This window comes from Rhinoderma darwinii, chromosome 6 (genome assembly GCF_050947455.1).
Source record: "Rhinoderma darwinii isolate aRhiDar2 chromosome 6, aRhiDar2.hap1, whole genome shotgun sequence".
NCBI lineage: Eukaryota > Metazoa > Chordata > Amphibia > Anura > Rhinodermatidae > Rhinoderma > Rhinoderma darwinii.
In genome coordinates, this window is record NC_134692.1 from 21471620 (window position 1) to 21494315 (window position 22696).

General features: G+C 40.0%; 1 protein-coding gene across 1 annotated transcript in view; it reads right to left on the reverse strand.

Annotated features, from left to right (window-relative positions):
* The window catches only part of NEB (nebulin), a 156666-nt gene that overhangs the window by 94238 nt on the left and 39732 nt on the right, over positions 1-22696 (reverse strand). Inside the window, exons 24-46 of the mRNA XM_075831032.1 lie at positions 22146-22457; positions 21853-22059; positions 20719-20823; positions 19580-19687; positions 18482-18793; positions 18190-18396; positions 17704-17808; positions 17153-17260; positions 16747-17058; positions 16214-16420; positions 15477-15581; positions 14162-14269; positions 13702-14013; positions 12796-13002; positions 11891-11995; positions 8945-9052; positions 6781-7092; positions 4622-4828; positions 4284-4388; positions 3115-3222; positions 2382-2693; positions 2084-2290; positions 1140-1244 (exon numbers count right to left, since the gene is read on the reverse strand). Coding sequence (XP_075687147.1) covers positions 1140-1244; positions 2084-2290; positions 2382-2693; positions 3115-3222; positions 4284-4388; positions 4622-4828; positions 6781-7092; positions 8945-9052; positions 11891-11995; positions 12796-13002; positions 13702-14013; positions 14162-14269; positions 15477-15581; positions 16214-16420; positions 16747-17058; positions 17153-17260; positions 17704-17808; positions 18190-18396; positions 18482-18793; positions 19580-19687; positions 20719-20823; positions 21853-22059; positions 22146-22457 — 4284 coding nt within the window. The remainder of the gene's footprint in view (positions 1-1139; positions 1245-2083; positions 2291-2381; positions 2694-3114; positions 3223-4283; positions 4389-4621; positions 4829-6780; positions 7093-8944; positions 9053-11890; positions 11996-12795; positions 13003-13701; positions 14014-14161; positions 14270-15476; positions 15582-16213; positions 16421-16746; positions 17059-17152; positions 17261-17703; positions 17809-18189; positions 18397-18481; positions 18794-19579; positions 19688-20718; positions 20824-21852; positions 22060-22145; positions 22458-22696) is intronic.

Below are 22696 nucleotides of genomic sequence, written 5' to 3' on the forward strand. Positions count from 1 at the left end.
CTTGACCTTGACCTCGTCCTGTCTGCCCATCTTCAGTCAGCTGTGAGTAAGAACCAAATGGTTCGAAACGCATAAGCGTTCTTCACCCGGGAATTTTTTATTTATTTGTTTTTAATTTTATTACAGTATAGCAGCATTGATTATATCTGCATCGTGTGCCAGTCCACTCTGTACTATTTTGGATCCTCATCTACCTCCGACGTAGAACCCTTGTCCTAAGCACCGATATAAAATTGATTTGGTAGTCGGATCTTCAGGTGTGGTGAGCGGATCAAAGTTTATATCAGCATCTTCTGTTGCAACCTTCGGCCTGTCTAACCATGAGTGAGCGTCTGTCACCTGCCCTGATTTCTGCTTGTATTGGCATTGTAGCTTGATTACTGTTTTGGTACTTTATTTGGTCACATCAGCCATTGTCAATGGAGACTACTCTCAGGTAGTGACCTGGGGATTCCTGGCAGCCAAGCCCACCTTTCCGCATGGACGTTAAAGGGTGAACACCTGGGAATTCCTTAGACTCCGCTCCTTAGATTAGCCCCACATCAAATCCGTTGGCAAAACAGAGGGCGTACACTATCCTCTGCTGCCCTGTGACACCATCACACAGTCAGTGAGTTAATTTAAAAATTCTACTGCCACCACTAGGTGGAGCTTAAGAGCTTACTGCGTACTGATTTATTATTGAGTTCAATAGGAGCTGTATACATTTGTATACACTAAGCTCCCCCTAATGGTATGTGCAGACAGGCAGGAAGTATAATGGTTCCTATTGAGTATTTTTTTCCCTGATTATTTTTAGCAGGTAGAATATCACAGCAGACTAAAGATATTATATAAAATCTATGTACATAATAAGATATATTTCTTGTATAGTGAAATCGCTTTCTTTTGCAGGATTAGATTATGACCCATTTAGCAGCCATTGACCGCCTTCTCATATAGCTGATTTCTTCTATGACTGGCTGGACTATGGGCCGACAAATCATGAAGGCATAGCATTATTTGCGATCTCTGCAACCTCTATATATATGTAAAATAGAATAGTGTTAATATAAGTGAATTACTACAGGTTTGGTTTTCTTTCTTAGCAAATATACTGTGTTTTTTTTAGTTTCAATCTACCGATTATAAATACTCACTTCACTTATGTTGGTAAAATTAGCTTTTGCTAGTAGGATCTCCGGAGTGTCTGGCATGACATGAATTTTTATCTTGTCTTTCTCCCAGGCTTCTTTGTAAAGTTTCTACAGAAAGAAATTGACATTAAAATTGTTTATTGAAAGAATGATTGTAAATTGAAGAACGTTAGATAAAAGCAGTAAACAAGCTCTAAAAATGCCTCATCTGCAAATAAAACATTGCAATCCAAACCTTCATACCTGTTCTCCATAGCAAGAAGACTACATCCTCTTCACGACACCCAAAATCTAATAATTTGTAGGTGACCTATCAACAAACATGATCCCTCAAATACTTGATTATATATTCTTGGACGATTTTATACTGAGAATGTTATACTTACATTAGAAATGTTATATTAAAGACATTAGTACTAGGACTTGTGAAAAACCTAGGGGCCCATACCAAAGATATAAATTAGGCCCCTTTCAGGAGCTGCTTGACACCAGCACACTCAAAACCACCTCTAACAAGGAATCCTGGTGCCCCATTAATCATGACTTGAGGACATTTATGACTTCCTTGCTACCATTGCAGCACATTGGAGACCACTTCTCTGTGTACCAAATAAAATGGGTACGAGAGAAAACTAAACTGGAAAGGGACCATTCTCTATCTGTCTATATAATACATATGCCCTAAGTTAGTATTCTTTGAGTATGACTTAACTAAGTCTCAATATTTCATGTGACGGGATCAATATAGACAGTAGAAGAAAACTGGACATGAAGATTATTGTAGGATATGACAACATGGAACAACTTCCATGCACTTTCTTACCATTCCCAATGACCACATTGATGCACATAGGTTTACCTTGGTATATAGATCACATTTATATATTATTTACATATAGTAGCTCCTAGCTAGTTTCCAATATTTCCACCTTGAAGGATGAACTTACATTGTTCATGATCTGTGCATTAGTCTTGGCCAAAACAAGCTCCATTGAGTCGGGCACACTTGTGAATTTCAGTTTGTCTGGGTGCTGGCGGTATTTCTTTTCACTTATAATATCCATGGCTTTCCTGTTTTTCTCAGCTTCCTGAGATCCATATGGAATCCATCCGACACCCTTCATATATTCATTGTAATCTGCTTTGTAGACATTCTGGAAAAAGAAGAGATAGCAGGTGTTCATCCGTGTCTCCAGGTCCTCAACAAGCACGGAAGATGCTATTTGTACTTCCTAGGAAACTTACCTCACTCTGGATCTCATTCATCTTCCTTGCTTGGACGAAAGCAGTCTGGTCAGGCAGACAAGTCCAGTTGTGTAGAAGATGTTTATAGTCAATGTCGCTGACAAGTTTCTGGCATTTCTTGGCCAACAGGTAACCCAACATGTCTACTGGCATGTTAAACTTGGTCCTCCATTTGTCAAAGTCCTTCTTGTATTCGCGATCACTCTGGATCTTGGCCACATGCATGGCCCATACAGACTTAGGATCATCCTGTAGGCTGCGGAAGCCAACGTGGTGTCCTTGTTGCTTACGGTAGGCCTGCTTGTATTTGAACTAAAAAGAAAGAAAAAAATTCTGATTGCTTACAGAAGACAAATACACTAAGGGTCAGTTCACACAACGGATTTTCCATGGTGGGTCCCACCGCAAAATCCGCCGCGGAATTATTCCTGCCGTCGGCAAGAAGATTCCTCCTCCCATTGCCTTCAATGCCCGAAGATCGAGCAAAACGCTTCTTTTTCCTGGTAGCTGAAAAAATCAGCTAACCGGAAAAAGAAGCGTCTGACTCCTACTGAGATGAATGGGAGGCGGAATTTGTGTGAACAGGGCCTAACCGTGTAACTTACTGTACCTATTACTGAATTTAGGGTTAGGTCAAACATATTATTATTATATTATGATTTACTTTCATTATCCTGACTGATGAATTCCGTATTTTTACGAATAGAGAAATCTAATAATATACTATACTTACATCACTTGCAATATCTCTAGAGGCTTTGGCAGCTTTAATAGCAATAGCATCGGACCTGAGATCGTAGCCTTTCTTTATTGTCTCTGCCCATCCAGATTTGTACTGTTTCTGCAATGAAAGACAAATATCAAGAATATTAAAGAAAAAAATATTTAAAAAGTTAATAATCACTTCATAACAGAGATCCATGACAGCATTACTTAATATTTCTTGTGTGGACAGTATGCATTTCGCACATTTTATTCGAAGTGATTGTAGTGTAACTCTCTGCTGCACCGCTACTTAAAGCGGAAAAGTGTACGGCTCAAATGTAGTGTTACACAGCTTCCATTGAAGTGAATGAGCCACCATATAATGCAAGGATAGGCTAAGTCTGCCAAAGTGGTAGTCTAAAGGAAGCCCCCACACATTATGTCCATATGCCCTAACCGGGGATACGGAACGGGGTGATGTTTCTAAGACAACCTCTTAAACCTGTACATACCTTGAAGTGAGTGTAGATTTTTGTGTTATAATTTTTAGGTCCAACATTCTGCGCTCATTCATTTAATAATTTATCTTTACATCAGTCAGAACACCATTTTTCTGATACAGAGCTCCAGATCCACTGCATAAACATACTATCAAGTTAAATGATAAAACACTGGCTGCCTGCAGTCACCACTAGGGGGAGATTAGGAGCTTACTGCATACTGGTTTATTAATGCGTTCAATGTATAAACAGTATGCAGTAAACTCATACACTCCCACTAGTGGTGGCTACAGGCAGTCAGAATTTTATCATTTAAAATATGTCAATGCAGGGTATTTGGAGCTTTTTATATATAAAAAAAATGAACCCCCGACTGCTATAAGGATATAGTAAGAAATGAATCAGCACAGAATTTTGGACTTATTAAACTTAAAAAAACCAAAATGGTGTTCAAGGGTTAATATTCAGTTTAAGTTAGTAACCCTAGACACAACACAGTAGCGGGACCTTGACCTGCGCAATTTCTTACAGTATAGTACAGTAAATATAATGACACCTGTATGTTTTTTAATTGTGATTCTAGTGGACAATGGACCTTTAACAGTGTAGAGTTGGTATCCGTGGATCCAGCATTTGTGGAGCTCCTAATAGTTTCCATTTATCTGTGGTAAATAACGTAAATGGCGATATTACGTACTTCGCTAAAAGTGATCTTGTTCTGTTTGGCTTGGAGTATATCGGGTGTATCTGGCATCACATGGATCTTTGTCTTATCCTTCTCCCATGCATCAGTGTATAAGTGCTACAAAGAAAGTAAAGAATAGTAGAGAATAGTTGAGAATGTTAGGTTTACCATAACATGGATACAATGGAATTATTCATATACAAATAATATATATAATATATCATGTGAATAATCACAAAAAAAATATCTTAAAAAGTCACGTTCACTTTCAATTAGCAAATTTAGCAGAATTCATATTTTGTATATAGGTAAAAAAAAAATTGACTGATGCTTTTCCTCCAGGTTTTTACCTTGTTTATAACAATAGCATTCTGCTTGGCTAATTCAATGTCCATAGAATCCATAGGTTTGGTGAACGCGAACTTGCTTGGGTGCTGGCGATACTTGGATTCACTGATAATTTCTGAAGCTTTCTTGCTTTTCTCCACATCCAGAGACCCTAGTGGACTCCAGCCCATACCCTTGTACCAGGTCTTGTAGTCCATTTTGTATTCATTCTGCAAAGAGAAATGATAGCATGTCTCAAAAAGGACAATAATAGAACGCTCTCGCGCGCTCTCTCTCTCTCTCTCTCTCTCTCTCTCTGTCTCTCTCTCGACCTAGTTCACGCAGAGTTTTTTGACAGGCAGTAAAAATCTGCCTCAAAATTCCTGAAGGAGTTTTGAGGCAGATTTTGAATTGCAAGTTGTTTGATGCTTTTTGTTTTTTGTGGTTTCTTTTGGTGTTTTCCGCCCGCGGCCATTGAATCTAATGCAAAAAACACAGGCAAAAACCACCGCAAAATATGCTCCAAACGAGCACCGCAGGTTATTTCTGCCTCAGATTGATTTCTTTGGGAGGTCAGAGGCAGAAACCGCTTGAAAAAAGAGCAGCTTTTTTTTTCTGCGAGCGGCCAAGAGCAATCCGGGAAAAAAAAGCCTCTGCCTGCCATCGAAGTGATTTGGGGCCTTTGTTGATGATGATTCCGTTGCAGTTTCTGCACTAAAAAGCAATGTGTGAACTGACCCAGAAATGTTTTAACTTATTTCGATTTGCTCATGTAGTAACAACATATTCTGCAGCGCTGTCCAGAGATGGGGCTCACAACTTAATTGTTGTTGTCCACTTTCTGACAACTGATGACCTATCCACCGGATAGGTCATCAGTATATCATCGGTGTGGGTTCGACACCCGGACCCTGCACTATAAGCCACACCGGTGGCCTGCGGGCACCGGATGTTATGGCACATAATGCCATGTACGGAGCCGGAAGCAGTTGACTCTGTACATTGCATAGCGGCCATGCTGCAGGACCGCTCATATTCACTTGAATGGGAGCAGAGCTGCAGTACTGCAGCTCAGCTGCTATTTCGGGGCCGGAGCTAAGTGCTTCCGGCATTTACCTCTGGTGCACGGAGGCACCAGACCAGCTGATCTGTGCGGGGCCCGGGTGTCGGACCCCCACAGATCATGTACTGATGACCTAGGTCATCAGTTGTCAGAAGGTGGAAAACCCCTTTAATTTTCCTATCTCAGATGCATACACACTAGGGCCAATTTTATAAAAAGCCAACAGACCTTCATAGTGACATGTCAGACGTTTTGATTGGTGGGGGCTTGAGCGCTGAGACCCCAACGATGGCTAAAACAAAGCAGCTGAAGCACTCATGTGAACGCTCAGCTGTTTCTTTTCTGTTCGGCTTTTTCCAGAAATCAATGTATCGGAGTACGGGCTCAATAGAAAGTCTTTGAGCTCAAACTCTTCTGCCGCTTCGTTTTAGCGATTGGTGGGGGTCTCAGTGCTCGGACCCCTACTGATCAAAACTTCTGACATGTCACTATGACACGTCAGAAGTTTGTTGACTATTTAGTTAGTAAGGACAAAAGTAATATTGGCAATCATCCCTGTCTATGAATGCCCTAATACAGACAGTTGATGATCCAGATACAAGATACTAATCCAATTAATCAGGGACATAAGATATTAACACATTTCCCTAAGGGCTTATTCAGACGAACGTGATATACGTCCGTGCTACGCGCGTGATATTCACACGCATCGCACGGACCTATGTTACTCTATGGGGCCGTTCAGACTGTCAGTGATTTTCACGCAGCGTATGGCCGCTGCGTAAAACTCACGACATGACCTATCTTTGGCCGTTTTTCGCGCAGCACGCACCCATTGAAGTCATGATGCGCGCTACAGTAGTCAAAACTATGAATGAAAACAGAAAAGCACCACGTGCTTTTCTGTTTACATACATAAAAACAGAGTGTCACAATGATGGCGGCTGCGGGAAAATCACGCAGCCACGCATCATATGCTCATGACAAACGGAGCTTTTGTGGACCTTTTGCGTGCGCAAAATGCACACGCTCGTGTGAATCCGGCCTTAAGCTGAGAAGAGTTCAAAAACATTCCCACTCTCCTATGACAAGATTGTTCGGCACCAAATGACAACTTACGTCACTCTGGATTTGGTTCATCTTCTTGGCCAATCGAACTTGCATTGCATCCGGTAGAAGAATGTACTTGTGGATCAGATTCTTGTAATGCACATTTGAGGCCGCAGCTTGAGCCTCTTTGGCTGCCATGACACTAAACATGGACACAGGCGTGTGGTATTTGGTCTTCGTTTTCTCATAATCTTTCTTGTACTCCCGCTCGCTCTGCATCTTGGCCACATTCATGTAGTGGACAAGTTTGGGGTCATCCTGCAGGTTACGGAATCCAACCATTTTTCCTCTGTTGCTTTCATAAGCTTTCTTGTATTTATACTGAAAAGAAGAAAAAAGTGTTTAAAGGTTTTGTACACATTTGAAACTATGTGTGTGTGTGTGTGTGTGTGTGTGTGTGTGTGTGTGTGTGTAGCAGTGTTTTTGGTGCAACTTTCTAAATGATTTTTTCAAAAAATTATTTAGACCTTTTTGAGATACAGCTGCTTTGTATCCTGTATACAGAGCAGCTGTATATTGCACTGAATCCTGTATCCGTCAGGTTAATTATTTTCATTTGATCACCTGATGACAATATTTCCTCAGCAGGAGAACCCATATATTCTTAAAAATGTTACAAACAGCAGTTTCCTTACTTTTCTGGAACACTGTTCGTCAATATTACCACTTTTTAGCTAACCATATAGACCAATACAAGGCCGTATCCTTGGCGGGACAAGTGGTCAGGGTGCGGGTTCTCAGGAACGGGGGTGGCTACAAGTCACTCTGCCTTGGTCAAGGTATTCCAGGCTACGGCAGAATTTTTGCCTCAGGTGAAGGAAAGCCTCGCTAGGCTACTGGACCTAATAACTTGACACTTGTGGAGAAATGTCGAGAAATACTAAATTACTCAGAAATTTCTAAAACCTAAGCCTAAGCAAAAAATCATTCTTGTTTGATTAGAATTTGTTCACTGTCATTGATCACTTCTCGTCTATCGCTGTAAGGGCTCATGCACACTCGGATTTTATACAAAGACATATAAAGGTTTCTTCTGTTGGATTTCATACGAAATCTAACCGTAAAAAAAAAAAGGTGGCGCGTTCCATTGGATTCTGTATTATGCAAAAAATCCAGATGCAAACAAATTTAAGTTTTATTGCAACAAAAGATGGTAAATTTGAGGTGGAAAGCGACTTGGTAAAGAAGTTTCGGCCGAACCTCGGCCTTTGTCACGGTCGCTGTAAGACGATATCACTGGTATGGGATGTCCGCCGGATATCACATACCAGTGATATCGTCTTACAGCGACCGTGACAAAGGCCGAGGTTCGGCCGAAACGTCTTTACCAAGTCGCTTTCCTCCTCAACTTTACCATCTTTTGTTGCAATAAAACTTAAATTTGTTTGCATCTGGATCTTTTGCGTACCTCTGTGTGTGCTGGGGTTATATATTTCCAATATTGTGGGATTCTCGTCCCTACCTTACTAGCACCACGCCAATAGATTGAGGAGTGCATCCCAATATCTATTTTGGATTCTGTATTATGGCGGTATTCTATTCTATCGGAGAATACTCCTGTATGTACGGCCCCTGCAGAGCCTGTATAGCAGCACATGAAGGCTCTGTCATGTGCATGAACCATCTTGCATTATAATTGGATGTGTGCATCTTGATGTAATCGCAACCCGTTATTACCATTATTATAAAATAACTACATGCAGTAGTTGTACTTCCAACAAACAGGTACCGATACGTATCCGGATTAGATTGCCCATGATGTAAACTCAACTTTCGAACTTTTTAGTAACTTATACCCATCATAGTGTAAGAATAATGATGTGATTTCTATATATGGAATCCTCTTACATATGTACAGTTGGCATGTTAAAGGTGTTTTCCCACCAGATACTTTCAAGGGATGCTAATAGGATATCCCAAAGATGTCTGACATGTGGGCATCGATTTTTAAAATGAAGGAACTGCACCGTATTTCCAAGTACACTGCCCCTTTGACTTCATTGGTCACATTGGCTACACTTGAGTGACACAAGATCACCCGGTTACAGTCAACTGACGGTCTCTTGTCGAGCCGAGCCAGCTAGAGCCGAAGTGGCATGGAGCTCTGAAGATCACCCCCACCCCTTCTTTTAGGGCTACAAGACACACCAGTGAACTGGTCATTCACACTTACATCGCTGGCAATGTCCCTGGATGCCTTTGCAGCTTTGATGGAGATGGCATCAACTTTGAGATCATATCCTTTCTTCTTAGAGTCTTCCAGGGCTTGCTTGTATTTTTTCTGGAAAAAAATAAAAAATAAAATAAAAATATATATGTATATATATAATGTTCATAGAAGGAAGGAGATAATGTACGACCTGTAAGGACTGCTAAATAAAGCTCCTCTGGAAGAGGTCAGAGGGATTATGGGAAGGGGAAAGATAAAATGGCTCCAACCATGTAAAAGTACATTTCACATTTTCTCCCCTATGTAGAAGGCATCATGGTGTCTTTGACTAAGAATTATTTTTCCAAGTTAAAGTGTCATTCCCATCACATAAAGTAATGGCATATCGTTATAATATACCGACACTGTATGATCAGGGGGCCCAACTTCTGGGACCCCACAGATCCTGAGAATGAAGCAGACGCAGCACTGCTTTTTAGCTGCATTAGGGGGCAGAAGCGTCGCTATACAGGATCGGTGATGGTCCCAGAGGTCAGACCCCTACCAATTAGAAAGTGATGGCATATCTTAGTCATATGTCATCACTTTATGAGATCGTAAAACCCCTTGAAGTTGGTTGAATTAAAAAGTACAATTTCGATTCCATACTTTACACTTTTTATGTAAATTATTATAAATGTATAATAAATAGCTCTGCAGCTACGTAATATACTTTGTCTATCAATTTAGCACAATTTTTAAGATCTCAGCTTGCAGTCAGTGCATGAAAAAAGTCTTGCTAACATCCAGAGGCTGAAAACCTATCCTGATCATATCCTGCTCACACAGGTGCAGGGTTTGTTACAGTCTTTCAGAGCTCTCTCTAATAACCCTTGCACTTGTGTCAGCAGAATATGATTAAGTCAGGTTGTCTATAGATGTAAACAAAAATATTTCAATTTACTGAGAGCAAGCAAAGTTCTTAAAAATGGCGATGAACTGATTCACAAAGTATATAGAAAGTTGCTTTTAAAGGAAATTAAAACTTTTCATTGTTTTTTATTTAAAAAAAGGGTAATTTTTTAGATAAAACTTCTATGTATCCTGTATACAAAGAAGTTGTATCTTTCCATCAATGCTGGTTTCCGTCGGGTCAGCCGCATTGACAGCTCCAGTGAAAGCAGGTCCTGCGTGTCAGCTAATAACGATCACATCTAGGTTTATCAGCATTGATTGTACCATCAAATAATAAAAATGATAAATGCCCCCCTTTGACCTATACTGCCCTTCGATAGCATAGGAGACTTGACGGATCCACTTGAAACACTTATATCAATCTTCACATCAAATATATTAAAAAGGAGTTGATCTTCTCTAGACAACCAGTTCCTAAATGCCTTACTAGGGCATTTTCAGGTAATAGGGGGAGGGGGGGGGGGGACGGACCAGGATCCTCCATTATTATCTAGACCAGAGAGCCATGGCTATGATTGTAGTAGAATGGCACTTTAAAAATCCTGTTTAGTGTTTAACATTGAGAATGGGCAACCCCTGTCCATGTGCCCTACAGTATAAAAACATATGGACGTCATAGAGAGGAGGTCTTCGTTTAGCTGATCTTAGGGTATGTGCACACGATAACTGCATTTACGTCTGAAATTACAGAGCTGTTTTCAGGAGAAAACAGCTCCTGAATTTCAGACGTAATTGCATGTACTGGCGTTTTTTGCCGCGTCTTTTACGGACGTATTTTGGAGCTGTTCTTCATTGGAGTCATTGAAATCGGCTCCAATTACGTCTCAAGAAGTGTCCTGCACTTCTTTTGAGGAGGCTGTTATTTTACGTGCCGTCGTTTGACAGCGACGCATAAATTTACAGGTCGTCTGCACAGTACATTGTAAGACCCATTGAAAGTAATGGGCAGATGTTTGCCGACGTATTCGAGCCGTCTTTTCAGACGTAATTCGAGGCGTAAAACGCCTCCAATACGTCTGAAAATAGGTCGTGTGAACCCAGCCTAAGGGGTTGATTTAGAGAAGGGAGTGTGTTAGTAAGATAACCCCATAGATAACATCTCATCACTGTGGTCTCAGCTTGTCTATAGTGGATCTTCAATTTAAAAAAAGTGTTTGAATGAGCGAAGTGCTTAAAGGCTATGGATAACTTTGGTGCAAATTGTCTTTTTTATTTGACTGCATTTTTTTTTGTGTGCAAAATTTTTGCTGAAAGTTGGATCAAATAAAAGTTGATCAACTTTCATTTGATCATACTGCAGCTTAGATCTGCATTCAGGACATCACAGGAGCCGTTGGAGGTTCAGCCTGTCAGACAGGCCGTCTGTTGGATTAAACGGGATTCTGCAGCCTGCTATGTACTGAAATACATGCAGAACAAAAACGGTGTATGATTTTGAATAAAAACCTATTACAAAAATAATTTGAAAAACAAAATACATGCATTAAAAAAAAAAATTTCACCAAAGGTGTCCATACTTTTTAAGGGTATGTCTACACGTAGTGGAGACCTTCTGCTGAAGATTTTGCCGCATTTCTATGGCACATCCACAGCAATATGGCCAACAAGACCTCATGGGTTACCGGTGGATTATGATGTGGATTTGCTGCGTTTAAGCATTGCAAAGGGTGAATTCCCCAGCAAAAATCCGTAGGATCTCCGCAACAGACTGGGCATGCTGCAGATCTAAAAATTTGTAACATGCCTTGATTTCCACATTGATGTTTTTCAGCTTCATGTGGACAGGGCTTTGAAAACCACATCAACATGTATTGTACTGGAAAAAGTTGCAGATATTTGGTGCGGAATCCGCACCATAAATCCAAGATAATTTCGGCAAGTCTGTACAAGGTCTTACTTTTCCGGGTAAATCTAGTTACATTCTGAGTTTGGTTCAGATGTGCTTGAGGTTTGCGTCTAATGGAATATAACATGTCATATGCATAAAGTACTTACCTCGCTTATATTGATAGCATTAGCCTTTGCCAGAAGAACATCTGGTGTATCCGGCATGACATGAATGGTTCTTTTATCCTTCTCCCAGGCTTGCTTGTATAGGTTCTAGAAAAGAAAACCAGAAAACATTTTAATCCATATGATTTCTATAAATCAGCTTCAGTGTATGTTGATATCAATATGGAGATGGAGAAGGTCAGGTTATACATAGCAAAAATTACAATGGGGTCCCTTGCATGTCTTTGCTTCTGGGTTAGAGGGGCCCAATACTTGCTCATTACACATCCTTTGTAGTAGAAAAGGTAGGTGGAAGCCCCCGTGATCCTGTCTCCTCCTGCCTAGTATTGTAGAGTCTATGAGAAGGAGAACCTTGCATTATTGCCCTCTGCCCATTGGAGGATGGGAGCAACTTGAGCTGGACTCGTCTCTTGATGGACCCCGAAGCAGCCTCATGGACTGCCCCTATGGTACATATACCCTTTAAGGGGTAACTAAACTTTCAAAAAACTTCTGACATGTCATAGTGACAAGTCAGAAGTTTTGAGCGGTGCGGGGTCTAAGCCCTGAGACCCCCACCGATCGCTAAAACCAAGCGGCAGAGCACTGATCGGCTTTTCTTGGAAGTCTATGAGAAAGTCTATGAGCCCGTAAACCGTTTGCTCCACTTTCCGGATAACGTCGTTAGACACGAAGCAGCACAGCGGTCACCTGAGCGCTTCTGCAGCTTCGTTTTAGCGATCGGTGGGTCGCTCAGTGCTCAAACCCCGACCAATCAAAACTTCTGACATGTCACTATGACATGTCGGAAGTGTTTTGAAAGTTTAATGGGGTTAGTAGGTTACCTTTAAATAGTGTCAGCGTCCTAAGACGTGTATAAGAACCATCCTAATGTGCCAGAGACTTACTTTATTCATGATTTGTGCGTTATTCTTTGCTAAAACCATTTCCATAGAGTCTAGCACACTGGTGAATTTCAGGGTATCTGGGTGCTGGCGGTATTTCTTCTCACTGACAATTTCCATGGCCTTCTTGTTCATCTCAGCTTCCTGGGATCCATAGGGCATCCATCCAACGCCTTTGACATAGTCATTATAGTCTGACTTGTAAGCATTCTAAGAATAAAGGAGGCAGCTATATTATTTATTATACATTTTATTCCAGAATTCAACCAAATGTTTTATCAGCACCAAAAAAAGTTGCATTCCAAGTCCATAGCCCCATGCTTGTACCTAGAGATGCTAGAATCAATTCGCCAAGTTCGAGATTCACATTGAATCAGAGTGATAGACATTGTGGTGAATCAATGGAGATGAGAATATTAAAATATATGCTCATTGCTATGGATTGTAGAATTGATTCAGGGTGATGATCCGCAATACCAGACACAGCCCATGGACAAAAGTGGCGCTGTTTCTAGAAAAAAGGCAGATCCCTTTATTTATTAGTTTTTTTTATTAATCCTAGACAACCCCTTATAAAATTCTTGTTGACTGCAGAAGTCACTAGGTGGAGCAATTTGCGCATGGATTTATGCTGCTCCCATTAAAATCACTTCTGTACGCAATGAGCTCCCCCTGGTGGTGGCTGAAGGCTGAAAGAATTTCAATTTTGTACTCTATGATGGGAAGTAGAGTATTGAAAGATCCGTTTGAGAAAAACTGAGCTTTGACTACATAAAGATGTATGTTTCTAGGTAGTTTTGTGGGTGCCCCTAATACTCTGCTCCTCTGGGAATTGCCTGATTACCCTGATGGTCAATCTGCCCCTGTCCTTGGAAACCATTTGTTGTCATATGCCGGTATATAACGTACATCACTTTGTATTTGCATTCTGTTCCTGGACAGCTGGAGCTGCATTGCATCGGGCAGCAGACTGTAGTGGTGGATGAGCCGCTTGTAATTGATATTAGTTGCCACATTTTGTGCCAGTTTAGCAGCAGTAACACTGAACATGTCCACAGGGGTGTGGAATTTAGTCTTTGACTTCTCATAGCCTTTCTTATATTCCCGGTCAGACTGCATCTTGGCCACATTCATGAAATGCACCAATTTCGGGTCATCCTGTAGACTCCGGAATCCAATGTGCTTTCCTCTGGTCTGTTCATAGGCTTTCTTGTATTTATACTGTGAACGACACCCAATAACCAAAGATTAGTGCTGAAGAACATAAAACATATTTTCTGCTTTTATGTTAAGTTTTATGTTTTTGGTTTCCATGAATGAAAAGTATTATTATTTTTTGTTTTTTTTGTATTGATAAGAAAACGCTTACGTCACTGGCAATATCTCTCGAAGCTCTAGCTGCCTTTATGGATATGGCATCTGATTTCAAGTCGTATCCCTTCTTCTTAGTGTCCTCCCAGGCTTGTCTGTACTGTTTCTGAAAAGGGACAGAAAAATGTACTTAGTGCATAAAAATCCCCTGACAATGGCTCCAGTGCTTCTATATTTCTTTGCACAGTCCATACTAGTGCACGGTGATTCACCTGTGACTTTGAGAACAGGCCATAAGTCAACGCACTGTAACATATGGCTCTCCAGCTGTAGGCTGGCAGGGCATGCTGGGTGTTGTAGTTACACAATAACTGGAGAGCCACAGGTTGTAGGCTACTGCTATACACTATGCATGTTGGTTACTAGAGATATTGTGTAGTCATAGTTACTCTGAATTAGTGTGGCCATATAGAAAGAATTATATAAGTGGGTAATCTTTGTCATGAGCTTGTTAGGTTGCTTCATGTTGCTTTAACTTTTAGTAACCAGCCTCTTTTGCGCCTTAATGACCATCAGTTTTTTTCCGGTTTTTCATCATTGTATTTCAAAAGCCATAACTTTTTTATTTCTCCATAGACATAGCCGCGTGAGGGCTTGTTTTTTTGCAGGACGAGTTCTATTTTTTAATAGCACCATTTAGTGGTAAATATAATTTATTGATTAACTTTTATTAATGAGGCTATCCCACCACAACAACTTATTACCTATCCACAGGATAGGTGATAATTGCTTGATCGCTGGGACCCCCACCAATCAAGAAAAAAATCCAAACCGGAAAGTACAGTGCTCGGCTATCTCTGGCACTCCTATAGAGAATAAATGGATTGACCGTCGCTCCGTTTGTTCATGGGTACAAAATTCTGTGCTGAATAATTTCTTAATATATCTTTATAGTGATCGGAGTTCTGTTTTTCTGATACAGAGCTCCAAATCCCCTGTATAGACATAGAGTGTAATGATAAAATTCTGGCCACCTGCAGCCACCACTAGAGGGCATCTGGGAGCTCACTGCATACTGTTTATACATTGAACAGTATGCAATAAGCTCCTAACTCCCCCTAGTGGTGACTGACGATAGCCTGAATTTTATCAGCACAGAAAGTTGTACTTAAAAGAATATAGTGTAGTGTGGACATTTATTTTATATGCTTCAATTCTGATACTGGTCTGTGAATAAAGTCTACCTTCTCAAAGATAATTGTGCCTCACTTGTCCGTATCCCTCCCTAACTCCTCTAATTCCAACATTAAATACCTTGTTACTGATTTTTTTCAATCACAATCTATTCAATTTCATGCTTATGTGTAACTTACATCACTCATGTTTATTTGGTTAGATTTCGACAGGACTATTTCTGGGGTATCGGGCATCACATGGATCTTGGTCTTGTCCTTCTCCCAGGCAGCTGTATAGAGTTTCTGCAACGATAGATACCAGTATTACAGAATAGTAATAAAAGATAGACACGTGTATACATTTTTTGTCCTGATAATACTTTAGACTCGTGGAATTGTAAAAATTAAAATCTCTTCCTTTTTCCTTTTTTTGCAGTCAGTTCATATATATATATACAATTTGTAACATATCTAATTAGCTGCAGTGTCACCTTTCAACAGCCTGTAGACCATCTTTCCATGCCTGTAGGCGCTCTATAAGGGTCAGTGCACACATATATTGCAAATCCTGCAGTGAATTTTGCTCCATGGAAATTGACCAGCGGTGCGGATTTAAAACCCTTTCAATTTAGAGTTTTTCTGGAGGTAAGGAGCAGATTTGCAGCAAAATTCGAAGGTGTAATAGCAGATTTTTCACAAGTCTTGGGTGCCTGACCATTTCTGCCAGACCATCTGTGGCGCCACTTTTAGCGGTAGTAGCTGATGCACCCAGTATGAGTGCCTACGGCCGGTCATGGAAAGGGTAGCGAAAAGACCCGAAATAGTTGGTGAGACACCAAATTTCTGCCAGCACTACAACTAGTCTACATCTACAGCTGCCTAAGGAGAGATTGGGATTTGATGCCACACTGACTGTTTTTGGAGGGGACCTTTACCTTATTCATTGTCACTGCATTTGCTTTTGCAAGAACTTGATCCATTGCATCGTTTGGAATGCTAAATTTCCATTGATCTGGATTTTGCTTGTACTTTTTGTCGCTGAGAATGTCTTTGGCTTTCCTGGCTTTTTCAACATCCAAGGAACCAATTGGAACCCAACCAACTCCTTTTAGCCAGTTGTTGAAGTCGGTCTTGTACAGGTTCTGCAATATAAGAATAAGACAATAAACAGTTCAATTATTTAAAGGGGTTGACTACTTTTTACAATCCATTTTCTTAGCAGTATCCCCTGAAAATAGGCTTATCACAGGTTGTCACGCTACTGAAACCCCCAGGAGAGCATGGCAGTAAATGAAGCGCTACCATGGTAGAAACTAGTTGTTGCCCATTAAAATCAGTGGGTTGTCCATGTAATGTATGTACATGGTATGACTGTTACTTGGCACTACCGTCAAGGCTGTCCAGGATCGTGGGCAGTAGGTAACGCAGTATAAACTGTACTATATGACAATAGGTAACAATTACTTACATCGCTCTGGATCTGCATCCTGTTCCTAGACAGCTGCAAGTGCATAGCATCAGGCAAAAGAGTGTAATTGTGGATCAGCTGTTTGTAGTTTACGTTGGATGAAATTTCCTGAGCTTTCTTGGCCGCGGTGATGTTAAACATATCCAGGGGTGTGTGATACTTAGTCTTGCTCTTTTCATAGCCTTTCTTGTACTCACGATCGGACTGGATTTTGGCAACGTGCATGTAGTGGACCAGTTTAGGATCATCCTGTAGACTGCGGAATCCCACGTGGTGTCCTCTGGCTTTTTGATAGGCTTGTTTATACTTAAACTAAGGGCCCCATGGAAAGAGAAGTTATCAAGGTCAACGAACAATTCACAAATGAATTGTACAATGCATGGAATAACTAGAATATGATACTCACGTCACTTGCAATGTTTCTTGATGCCTTGGCAGCCAGAATAGATATGGCATCTGGTTTAAGGTCATATCCTTTAGCAAGGTGCTTGATCCAGTCGGCTTTATAGTACGACTAAATTGGGAGAAAGTTACGACAAATTGATTGTAGACTGGGGTTATGCCTTTGTATTTAATTTATTCTTTATATTGTTTACATGGTCATTTTCTGCGTTATTAGAAATGTCGACACTACCCCTCGAAAATTCTAGACTGCTGCTCCAAGTACTCCCACTACATCCCCCCCATCATTATTAAACCCTAAGCCTCCTCAGTACCTGATATAGACCTTTATTAAAGGGGTAGTTTGAGATTATAAAACAGCGCCGCTATGGTCCATGGTCAGTGTCAGGTATTGCAGCTCAGTCTCATTGAATTTAATGGGACCGAGCTGAGCTGCAAAACAAGACAAAGCCCATGGACAAGAGTGGCTTTGTTTCTCGAAAAAAATGCAATCCTATATGTTTTCTTTCTCACCAAGTATTTACCCAGGGTATTACACGCGAAGGTCATACTAACCTCACTTATATTTTGGGCGTTGACTTTGGCTTGGATAAAGTTGGGATCATCTGGATTCAGATTATACTTGTGTTTTAGTTTCTCACCAGCTGCTTTGTATGTGATCTAAGGAAGGACACAGAAAAATAAACAAGATGACAACGTAGTATGATGACAACTTTCCAAAAGACCACCTCTCTGAGAAGACCAAGACTAACTTGATGGACATGTGTCTTTTTTTAACCGTACGAACTATGTAACTATGTAACTATGTAACCCAGATCTAGACCAGACTTTTTTGTGATGGATTCAATTCCCATATTGGCCTTCTTCTTTAAAAAGAACGACCACTCAAGAAGACAATGTTTACTGCAAGTTTGGGTGGTTGTCTCAAAGAGGTTTCATTGTCAATGTTTTAGACACAAGTAAAAACTATATTTCTCAGTCTCAATATAGCAATTCAGGTAGTATATAGTGGTATGTGCAACAATTAGCTGGGATACTTACATCACTTCTCTGTTTAGTATTGCTCTGAGCCAAAGTCATATCCATAGAATCAGCGATACTAGTGAATTTAATAGTGTCGGGGTGCTGTCTGTACTTCTTCTCGCTTATAGCATCTCCAGCTTTCTTTGCTTTTTCTACGTCCAGAGAACCCAAAGGTGTCCAGCCAATACCCTTAAACCAGCTGTTATAATCTTCTTTATATAAATTCTGGAGTAAAAGACAAAAAATTAATTGGTCATGATCATATGAAGTCCTAGATAGACCATGAGAACTTTTCGGAGACCATACTTACATCACTCTGGATTTGCATCATGTTCTTCGACAATCCAACGCTCAACGCATCTGGCAGATAGGTGTAATGATGGATCGGCTGTTTGTAATTGATGTTGGTGGCAACTTCCTGGGACTTCTTGGCAGCAGTGATGCTGACCATGTCTAGAGGAGTATGATACTTGGTCTTGCTGGTTTCATAGTTCTTCCTGTATTCCCGGTCTGACTGCATCTTGGCCACCGCCATAAAGTGCACTAGTTTAGGATCATCCTGAAGGCTTCTAAAGCCGATCTGCTGACCCCTTGCTTTCTCATAAGCTTGCTTGTATTTGTACTAAAACAATAAATATTCAAAGGAAATATTTAGTATCAATGTAATGGTCAAAAGCCACATTCACAAAGATGAATTAAAGCAAAAAACTATTGTATGTAGTGCTTGACGTGTATTGCCCTAAATAAGTTGCCTCATCTGACTTCGCCTTTTTACTCTTGAACTTTACAAAGCATAAAGGGGTTATCCAATTTGGACAATGTCTTTTTGATAAAAAGTGATCACAAGGTAATCCGCTGCTGAGAATCCTAGTGGTCAGCTGTAATCTGTAGAGTAACCAGGCAGCAAGTCGTCAATTCTAATGCAGCACCCCCACAGGAGAAATGAAGCATTACACAGTTCCCACTGAAATCTATGGACTATTGATGTAATGCATGAAGGTGCCGGGTCCTCCAGAGCATAGATTTTTCTGGCTCATAGATGAGGGTTCTGAATGTGGGCCTCACTCTTTTAATGCGATTAATTCCATAATTTAATCACAATTACTACAGGACATTATATTATGATTGTGCTATAACCAATCTGTGTATGCAGCAGAACCTTGAAGTTACCTTGGACTTTTTTTGTGTTCAGAATTATGGAGGGGCCATTCCATATCCAAGGCACCTGAATCTGAGGTCACATTTGTAACTTTTGCTATTGAGTGTTAGTTCATATCCAGACAATTTTTATTTTATTCTATTTTTGTTTGTTTTTTTGTTATACTACTACTTCTCTGTGGGCTTGGTTTTTTATATAATGTCTTCATGATGTGTACAACAAATTTTAATGGCATAATTTAACACTTACATTACTGGCAATATTTCTAGAAGCCTTTGCGGCGACAATAGAAATTGCATCCCCCAAAACATGGTGTCCTTTTGCGATTGTTTTCTGCCAGTCATGCTTGTAGATGCTCTGAAAGACAAAATATCAATGATCTCACATTACTGAAAACTTGCATAGAATTTGATGAATTGCTTATTACACTATAATTGGTATTTCCAGTTACTACAGATTTAGGGGTCATTCACATGGACGTTTATGGAGAATTAACTTTTTTGGGGATATCCCATATTAATACAAATAGTGTATTTCCAAGATATTGGTTCCTATATGGGTTGGACACCCACAATATTAACTTCCGTATTAAAATTCAACAAAAACTTAGGGGGGGGGATTCCTAAAATGGTACTTTTATTTAGGAAATAATTCTTGATATTAAAAAAAAACAAGATCCAGGCCACAGTTCATGGGTCTGGTTGAATCCCATATTAATATGTTGCAGAATATGCTGACGCTATGTAAGCAACAGGAAATCCGTAAAATTTATTTAACCTGTAATTTACGGGATCGGATAGATGCTGAGCTCAAACATTCTGGATGCTTGGATGGTCATAGAAAAGTATTTAAACTTGCTTGTAAGGGTAGAGAGCCCAAAAAAATCTGTTACTACACTCGTAGTGGTAACGGTGCAGCAGAAGGCTCCACTCCGGCATAATCTGCATGTAAATACTGCGGTTTTTGCGGTGGTTTTACCACAATTGCAGTATTGGCTTTAGAAAACCATAATTGCAATAATCGCAGTTAAACAGCGTCAAGAATCGTAGTGACACCGTATTATAATGGTGCGTCACTATAACCATTGCCGCCCTCTTGCGAATGTACCTTCACTTTTTGTGCTACTATCATATTGTAATTGGTTCTTTCTGCTCAATCCTCTGCTTCTGGTTTTGTAAAATTCCACATAATGCTGGAAACAAGTTGTGGATTATCAGACTTTCTGGATTACCAGATCCGGTATTAAAGAAATGTCACTGTACATACATATGTAATAAATAAATATACTATACGTGCAAACTTTATCAACACCCATTGAACTTGTCATATAACCATGTTTAAGTTATGTGGATGATCTTGACCGGTAATGATACGCTATAATAACTTACATCACTAATATTAGCTGCATTGTACTTGGCCTGGATAAACTGAGGAGCATCAGGAGTTAAATGATACGTGTGCAAAGTCTTCTCTCCTGAAGATTTGTATAGTCTCTTTAAAAAACAGCAAGAAGAGAGGTTAAATAGTTAAATACAGAAAAGTTAACGCTATAGAGCATATTATAGAGCCTTAAAAATGTACAGTATGCAAAAGAATAATAAAACTTAAGGACAATACGATATGCACAAAAATTTGGCTTGTTTAAAGCACCACAACAGATATACAATGGAGGTGCACATAACATGATAGGATATGTCTTAAGTGAGTGGTACATTTATATATTTGTTTAAAATCGTGTCACACGCAGTGTTTTCGGGTGTATTTCGGGGAGTAAATGCCTCGAAATGCGCATTGAAAGATGATACTGATACTCTGACAACCACCTTCCTATTGTAATCAATGGAAAAAACGGTGCTTAGTTCAGATGGGGCGTTTTTTTAAGCCGCTTCTTTAGCCGTTTTGTGTGTGTGAACATAGCCTTAAAACTATTGATTTCAATGGAGGTTCAGGGATCAGAAACCGCTCCAAGAAAGGACACAATGCTTATGCTATTATGCTATTTTACAAAAAACGGGAAAGAAAACGCTCTATACATTCCATTAAATTCAATGGAGAGAGATTTAGGATGTTTTTTGCTGCTGATTCCGATGTGGTTTCTGTGTCAAAATCAGTGCCAAAAAAATGCTGTGTGAACTGGGCCTTAGAGTTTAATGATAACATTCTGACTGCCTGTATCTACCACTAGGGGGAGCTTAAGAGTTTATTTGCATTCAAATTCATATATTCATATTTTGTCAACCTGGTCCCTACAGGTAGCTAGGGTTCTATTATCCATCTCTATGGTTTTGTAAAGAGTAGTCTGTATCACAATTTTGTAGTCTGTATCAGGAAAAAAAAGCTCCAATCTGTATCAAGACATATTATGAAATTTATCAGCACCTAAAGTTGGACCTAGAAACAAAATGGTTTTAAAAGTTGGATATTTTGTAGCCTAATGTATATACAGTCAAGCACTCATCAACATGCAGTGGAGAATCATGTTGAAAAGCGAATGTCAAGTAAAGTAATGTCTGGGTACTTACATCACTGAGCTGAAGGGCATTTGTCTTAGCCTGGACCATGACCGGAGAGTCAGCGATGCTAGTAAATTTGATTGTATCTGGGTGTTGTCTATATTTCTTCTCGTTTAAAGCTTCTCCAGCCTTTCTGGCCTTCTCAACATCAATGGACCCAATAGGTATCCATCCTGTGCCTTTCATCCAACTGTTCAGATCTGACTTGTACAAATTCTACAGAAAAGAAGAATTATGTGAAGAATTAACTTAGATGAAGGCAAACCCATTACACTGAAATACTCAATGTCTGAGAAACTCACATCACTTTGTATCTCCATCATCTTCTTGGATAACTCAACGCTCATTGCATCTGGAAGGTAGGTGTAGTGATGGATTGGCTGTTTGTAGTTGAGACCGCTGGCAATTTTCTGTGCTTTCTTCGCAGCTACGACATTGACCATATCTAGAGGAGTATTATACTTGGTCTTCAGCTTCTCATAATCCTTCTTATATTCTCGTTCAGACTGCATCTTAGCCACATTCATGTAGAGTACAAGTTTGGGGTCATCTTGAAGGCTTCGGAAACCTACAAGCTTGCCTTTCTGTTCCTCATAAGATTTCTTATATTGCACCTGTAATTAAAGGTTAAGACATTTATAATTTTTGATTTTAAAAACGTTTAATCCACCGCGTTGAATCAGATTTTGTACATATAACCTTAATACCACACACACAATTTTTCTAATGGTCTTCTGCAACATTGAATTATAGGTTGATCCATCACTGAAGCGTTTATGGTAGGGGTCAAGAATTGTAGAATCACTGGATAAAAACAGGTTATGCCAAGTTGTTCTCACAAGGGGCCAATTAA